This window comes from Monodelphis domestica, chromosome 7, assembly GCF_027887165.1.
Source record: "Monodelphis domestica isolate mMonDom1 chromosome 7, mMonDom1.pri, whole genome shotgun sequence".
In the NCBI taxonomy this organism is placed as follows: Eukaryota; Metazoa; Chordata; class Mammalia; order Didelphimorphia; family Didelphidae; genus Monodelphis; species Monodelphis domestica.
In genome coordinates, this window is record NC_077233.1 from 207,868,969 (window position 1) to 207,876,376 (window position 7,408).

The 7,408-nt window shown below is 48.9% G+C and overlaps 1 protein-coding gene across 1 annotated transcript; it reads left to right on the top strand.

Annotated features, from left to right (window-relative positions):
• The first annotated feature begins 140 nt into the window (after positions 1-140).
• PRSS53 (serine protease 53) lies at positions 141-7,252 on the top strand. Its single transcript, XM_056806353.1, has 10 exons — positions 141-1,658; positions 2,839-2,859; positions 3,028-3,190; positions 3,372-3,637; positions 3,720-3,874; positions 4,223-4,442; positions 4,699-4,849; positions 4,943-5,187; positions 5,317-5,462; positions 6,220-7,252. Exons 1-10 carry the CDS (start codon positions 1,601-1,603, stop codon positions 6,490-6,492), a joined length of 1,698 nt encoding a protein of 565 aa, XP_056662331.1. The 5' UTR covers positions 141-1,600; the 3' UTR covers positions 6,493-7,252.
• Positions 7,253-7,408: the final 156 nt, after the last annotated feature.

Here is a 7,408-nt window from a genome sequence, read left to right on the forward strand (position 1 = left end):
ACTGTATGAGTATGTGGAGTCTTTCTGCTTTGGGCCAAAACTAGCCCCATTTCCTTCCTTAGGTAGCCAAGCATTTAGGACCCCACCTTAGGCTGCCTGGGGGCTGGTGAGGATGAGTCAGTGCTGGTACTTTGTTTAGTCCTGTTCCCCACTTTGCAAGAGTCAGCAAGGCTCCAGGCAGTATCAGCCCCAAGCATGGGGAGTAAAACCCTAGGCCCTTACCTCATTATCCTCATGGTTTAGGGAGATTTCTTACCCTGTTTTGGTGAGAAAGGGGTCCCTTTCCTCAGACAGGAAACATCCTTGCAATACATTCCATCCCTCACCCCCTGGTTGGGACAATCTCTTCTACTGTTTCCAAAACTACCTAGTGGACTTGAATTGTAGCTTTTAGACTTAAGAAAAACTTGAGATCTAGCCCAATTCTATTTTATTTTATAACTATTTTTGTATTTCCTTTATCTGGGTCAATTAGGTCTAGGACTAGAGGCATGGAATGATAGGGAAGTTAACATTTGGACTGAGGTTAGGATTTGAGATAGGAAATAAGGAAAAGAGTGAGGTTTTAGATGGATAAGAACTAGAAGAATAAAGAAAATGCTTATGATTTAGATGTTTCCAATGAGGAATCTTTTTTTAACAGTTGGGGTCACTCAGACCAATGGATTTTGCCAGGTTAGATTTGGAAATGAGATGAAATTGCTGGGACATTAATTAATGGAGCTATAAAGAGAGGAGGAGACCAAAAAAGAACAGAATGAAGGAAGGGAACTGAGAAGAAAAGAAGGGAAAAGATCTGGAGTACATACAAGTGGGATCATGAGTCGCATTCTGGACCAGACTCCTTCAGAATGGGAGAAGGGAATAATATTAAGCACCTACTATGTGCCAGGTAATTTACAAATATCTGATCCTCAACCGTGGGAGGTGGATGCTCTTATCTCCATTTTATAATTGAAGAAACTGAGGTAGACATTAAGTGGCTAACCCAGAGTCACAGTGTCTGAAACTGGATTTGAACTTAGAGCTTTTTTACTCTAGGCCTAAAACTATCCAATGCATTACTTAGCTGCCTTGAAGAATCTGGCCTTATTCCTGGTAAGAAAGAATTAATACAAAGACCAAAAGGGGGTAGAGGGAGTATTAAAGCCGGCACGGTGGGAAGGGAATATTGCCTATTATGAATAATATCTGCTGAATTAAAATTTGTAAGGATGTTGAAGGGATGGAGGCTGTGGAGAGTATGGCCGTTTGATCAGCCTGAATTGTTCTCTTTGTCCAGAGCCTCATCAAAAGGAAATGGAGATCTTTCTGGGGCCATAAGAACATCCTGGTGTTAGGGTGTCAGACTGAGCCATCCTGCCATATTCTGGGCATGGAGGAAAGTGTGGGGGTGCTCTGAGAAAGCAATATTCCCTTGTAGTTACAACCCCCAGGGTCAGGTTAGCTAGCCCTAACCTGGAATTATGTCAGGGTGAAGGAATTCACTTGGTGAGTGAAGCAGGATGGAGGTGGGACTTGGCTGGAGGTGGGGCTCCCCAAGGAAAAGGAGACCTGGTGGCCTCCCCGAGGGCAGCACCAGAGCAGAGCTGGCAGCAGCATGAAGCAGAGCTGGGGACCAGGACTACTTATACTGGAAGCACTGATTCTCTCAAGGGGTGAGACCTGGAGGGAGGAAAAAAGGACCTCAACTATGTAAGGGAAAGAGGGTGGGCTATGGGATCCTGGGAGAAACCTCTCCAAGGCTGATTGTGTGAGTAGCTGGGCCTTTGTAGAGCTTTTCTGCCCAGATACCTCCAGAGGGTATAGTGGAGAGCCATGAACTCGGGCTTCTTCTGAAAGTTTATTTGTGTGACAATCATCCCATCTCTCTGTAACTGTGCCCCTGACCCTCTGTTCAAGAGCAAAAACTGGGAGACTGTCTTGATGCTTCCCTGATGTGTGAGCTGAGGTTTGTGATCACCCCTGTACCCGCCCTTCATGATAGTCGTCTTGTCTTTGTGCATATCAAGGTGTGGGCTTTTGGAATGACTATTTGGGGACCTCCCCTGGGGCAGGGGAACAGATGGTTTTTTTAAGCTCCTACTAACCTCTTGTAGCAGGGAGATGGTGAGCAGGGGACTCTCTGGATCCTTCTCCAAGTAAACATGACCAGGACCACCTTTCCTTTAAAAAACAAAACAAAACCCTCAGCTTCCACCTTAGAATCAATATTGCATATTGGCTCCAAGGCAGAAGAGCAGTAGGGACTAGGCAATGGGGTTCAAGTGACTTGCCTAGGGTCACACAGCTGGGACATATCTGAGGACAGATTTGCACCCAGGACCTCTCATGTCTAGACCCAGCTCTCCATTCACTGAGCCACCTAGATGCTCCCTACCTTTCCTTTTTCATCCTTCAGATCTGTGGGACAATTAGGCTAATGACCTCATCCCCTCCAAAAATTAACTTTGACTCACTTCAAGAGAGACAGACTAGGGGCAATATTCCTGCAGTCCAGAAGGAAAATAGTTGGGGAACTGGACACTCACCTCTGGAGTGCTTTCAGAGTCCCAGGAATGAGCCGAAAGCCCTCTCCTTGCCCTGTGGATTGCTGAGCACAAATGTCAGGGAGGAGAAGTAATTACCTGTGCGTTGGCTGACGCTCTGCATCTGTTCCAGTAAAAGCTGCTTCTTGATCTCATAAATATTTTCTTTCTGGGAGGTGGTGGTGGAGTCATGGAGTCTCTGAGAGGGAGGGGCAAAGGGGCCTGTCCCCCTCACACCAGCTCCCTTGTGGGGACCCAGCCTTGGGCCACCAGGCTGAACAGATTCACCAGTATCTCTGTCTCTTTTCAGGACTGCATGCAGCTCAACAAGGTAAGACCTGGGAGATGGGGTGAAGCCCAGACAGGCTTGGGTCTAACTGTGGGGGAGGGCCTGGAAGCCCAAGGTCTAATTTTGATGAATATGGCAGACTTCCTTGGGGTGACGGTGTCTGGCGGACCTGGAGGGGAACAGGGATCAATGTTCAAACTTTGTCTCTAGCCTGTGGGCAGCGAGGTCCTGGCCCTCCCACGCCTCGGGAGGCTTATGCCAGGCCTGGAGAGTGGCCGTGGCAAGCAAGTGTGAGGCGACAGGGAGTTCACATCTGCAGTGGGTCCCTGGTCTCGGATACCTGGGTCCTCACGGCTGCCCACTGCTTCGACAGGTGAGTCTGGACAGGCCCACCCATCCTCCATGGGGTTGAGGCTAAGCTTTCATGGGGGCACCCTTTTTTGAGACGCTTCTCTACAAAGGACAATGAAAAACAACCACCAAAAGCCCCAGCCCTTAGGCTAAGAAATCCCGCAAGGCCGGAAACGTGTAACCACTGTGTCTCCCCCTTCTAGGACTTCTGTGACAGATCTGAGGCCCTGGTCAGTGGTGCTGGGCTCTCTGCAGCAAGATGGGATTGGCTTAGGGGCAGAGGAAGTAGGCTTAACCTCCCTCCACCTCCCTCAGACTTACAGCCACTATACTAAGGGCTCTGACATGGCCCTCCTCCAGCTGAACCACAGCTTGCACCGATCTCCCATCTGCCTCCCCCAGCCCAGCCACCGCTTCCCTTTCGGAGCCTCATGCTGGGCCACTGGATGGGGCCAGGGCACGGCGAGGGGTAAGCTTCCTCCTTGGGCACCTGCTGGGCTCTTGTCTATCCCTTTATTAGTCCCCAGCCCCTTGCCTCTTATCCCCCTCAGCTCCCGGGATCCTCCGCAACCTGCGTCTGCGTCTCATCAGCCGCCCTACCTGTAACTGTCTTTACAACCGGCTGCATTTGCGGCAGCTCTCCAGCCCAGCCCGGCATGGGATGCTGTGTGCTGGGGCCCCCCCTGGGGCTCAGGGCCCCTGCCAGGTACTCCTAGAGAGATCAGAGGAGGAATGGGGCCGGGAAGGAAGGAACAGGGCTTGCAGGCTAGACGCTGGAATTCAGAAAGCAGTGGGCTGGGCTAGATGGCGGGCAGAAGGGCCCCTTGGCTGTTCAGTTCTTCATAGTTGTGTCTAATCACCAAGTAAGTTTGTGGAGATGGGACGAACAGGTGGAGATGCAAGAATGGACTGGAAGAGAATCAAAGGGGAATGGATAGAGCAGAAATCAACCAGATCGACAGAAAGATTTGCCAAATGATGTCTGCTCTGGGTATTCAGAGGCATTGATGGGGGTTGGGGGACTCCACACCCATGCCTCTTCTGTTTATTTTAGGGAGATTCTGGGGGTCCAGTGCTATGCCAGGAGCCAGATGGGCACTGGGTTCAGGTTGGAATCATCAGCTTCTCCTCAAGCTGTGCCCAAGAGGATACCCCAGTGCTACTGACTGACCTTGCCGCCTATACTCCTTGGCTGAGGACCCAGGCCTTGGGGGCTGTCTTTCTCTACCAGAGCCCAGAGATCTTAGAGAGCAGTGATGAGGACAGCTGCATCCGTAAGAGCCAGGGATGCCTCGGGCTGACTGGAGGATGAAAAATAGTACCTTCTCTAGGCTGGACAACCAACCTGGTGCAAATGTAGCTCCTACCATTCAAAGTGCAGGAAACAATCAAAATAACATCTGAGGTGGAAGCTAGTCTTTTGTCAGAAACTTGGGCCACCTAGGTTGAGGATTTCAAACCCAAAGGGAGCTTAGGAACCGTTCTTGGGGGCTACCCAGGCATTCAAGGTTCTCTGTGTCTTTCTTGTAGCCTGTGGTTCACTGAAGGGGAAGGACCCCCATCCTGGAGCTCCTTCCCCATGGCCCTGGGATGTACATCTAAGGCACCTTGGGCAGTTTGTATGTGGTGGGGCCCTGGTATCTGAAGAAGTGGTGCTGACAGCTGCCCATTGCTTCATTGGGTAAGGCTGCCCTTCAAATCCAGGACTCATGTTCTCTTAGCTCTTTATACTCAAACCCGTTTTCCCCCAAATCCTTCACTTTTCTTTCCACAGGCGCCAGACCTTGGAGGAATGGACCATAGGGTTGGGCAAGGGCGAGGTAGAGCGAGGGCTTCGCCAACTCACCCTTCATGGTGCTTACACCCACCCAGAGGGTGGTTATGATATTGCTTTGCTACTCTTGTCCCAGCCTGTCATCTTGGGTCCCAGCCTTCGACCCCTCTGTCTGCCCTATGCCTCCCACCATCTACCTGAAGGGGCACAGGGCTGGGCACTGGGTAGAGCTCAAAAGGGGACAGGTAGGTGGAAATGGGACCCAGTTACTTGCACCCAAACTAGGAATCCAATGCAACAAAAGCACGTCAGCAATCTGGGAATACTGTGTTAAGTAAAACATTTAGAAACTAGGGAGTCTCCTCTCTTCACAGATCTTGACCCCTCCCTAGCAGTTCCTGTGACTCTCCTTGGACCTGGTGCCTGTAGCAGACTTCATGCTGCTCCTGGGGGTGAGGGTATCCCTATCCTTCCAGGGATGCTCTGTGGCAGTGCTGTGGGGGAACTTCTCCAGTGTGAGGTGAGGCTACCTCAGCTACCTCTGAAACCACATTAAGACCCAAAATTCCCAACGATTGGCTCTTTCCAAAATTCAACCCCAATCCCCATGCTTCTTCCATCTTTGTATTTGATTCTATTTCCTTGAGTTTAAGGAGAGTTTAACCCCCCCTTTTTTTTAAACGCTTACTTTCTGTCTTAGAATCACTACATACTGTGCATTGGTTTTAAGGCAGAAGAGCAGTAAGGGCTAGGCAATGGGGGTTAGGTGACTTGCCCAGGGTCACACAGCTGGGAAGTGTCTGAGGCTAACCCTTAATTCTTATGCCTGATGTTGCTTCCCACTAACAACTTTACAAGTACCTTCTAATCTGAAACCTGTTAACATAGACTGGACTCCCCAATTTCTTATTATAGATACCATAAAAGTAAGGTTGGGGAACTGTTAAGTGGGGTCTCCAATGAAATAGCCCGGAAGCAAAAAAAAAAAGCCCTAGTATCAGAATCACTTCTAAAGTATGCCAGACAGGCTTTCAGATGGGTCTTGGTTCAGAAAGAGGCCTGCACTAAAGACATGAGTCATTACAACTTCCACCAAAAGCAGTATTCTAGAAAGACCTACCCATCTTGTACAGACTGCAACATAGTTCCCCAGCTTAACTAGATTTTAACTTTTGCAAATGTTGGGAAGCAGCACAAATCTGTGCTTTGCCCCAGGCTTTTGAGTCTCTTAGAAAGCTTATTGGCAAAAGGTGATGGGTCTTTTCTCCCCTTTCCAGGGCTTGTCAGGATCACCATTGGTGCATGAAGTGATGGGCACATGGTTCCTGGCAGGGCTACACAGCTTCAGTGATGCCTGTAGGGGCCCAGTCCGCCCTGGGGTCTTTACTGCACTCCCTGCCTATGAAGACTGGGTTAGCAGCATAAAATGGCAGGTCTATTTTGCTGAACCTCCTGAATCTGAGATCGAAAACTGCCCTGCTAACCCAAGTATGAAACCCAGCAAGCCCTCCCTACTCTACCTTACTGGACCTTCCCTACATAAACCCTGACTTAATTCTCAAAAAAAAAAATTCTTGCACTGCTCTCTCCTTTCCCCTTTGCCCCTAGGACCAAGGGAAATTATCCCAACTTTATCCCAATTCCCAACTTTAGTCACAGGGAAAATTATATCCCAGATGAGTTCTGTCAACTGAATTTCCTACTTCCTTCCCTTCTACCCCCATTTCCTCCATAGGAGCTGGTCCCTGTAGCTGGTGACTGAACTTCTCCAAGATGCCTACATTATACATGGACAGGCCAGAGGTAAACTTCCAATTCATTTACACCACACATAACCCCTGTTCTCCCTTCCCCCTACCTCATGCTTTTTTTTAAATTTCAGGTGCCAAAGGAATCAAGATATGATGGCCTCAGGAAGAGACTGGGTTGTTACTCCCTCTTTATGCAAGGGCAGGCCTCACTGAAAGAGACTAAAGTCTTGTGTACCTGGTTCTGTGGGAATGCAGGAGCCTATCTGGACTTGGGAAGAAATGTGAACACTTCAGAGCCAGGAAAAGACAGAAGACAGAATCATCCCAATCCCCTGCAATCCCTGGCAGGAGAGGGAGATCTCTTCCTAGATGTTCATCCCCCAAATCCAACCAGTGCATGTCCCATCACAGAGCAAAATCCCATGAACAGACTTTCTTCCTTCAACTGCCAGATACATAATACATACTATAGCAGCCAACTTTTTTCTTAAAATTTCCTTTTTTTTTTTGGAGCAAATTTTCCCTTTTTTAAAACTTAAATAAAACCTTACAAAATAGACTTTAGAAAATAAGTTACAAATTGTAGCAAAAGGCTTTTCCCCCAAGGGAGAAATCCTGTTCTCTTCTCCCTCTTTGGGAGTCTATCTCCCTTGAACCTATGCTTCCCCCCCACCCCCCTTCATTCTTAAGACTCCAAGGTTCCTTTGTCCTCTAT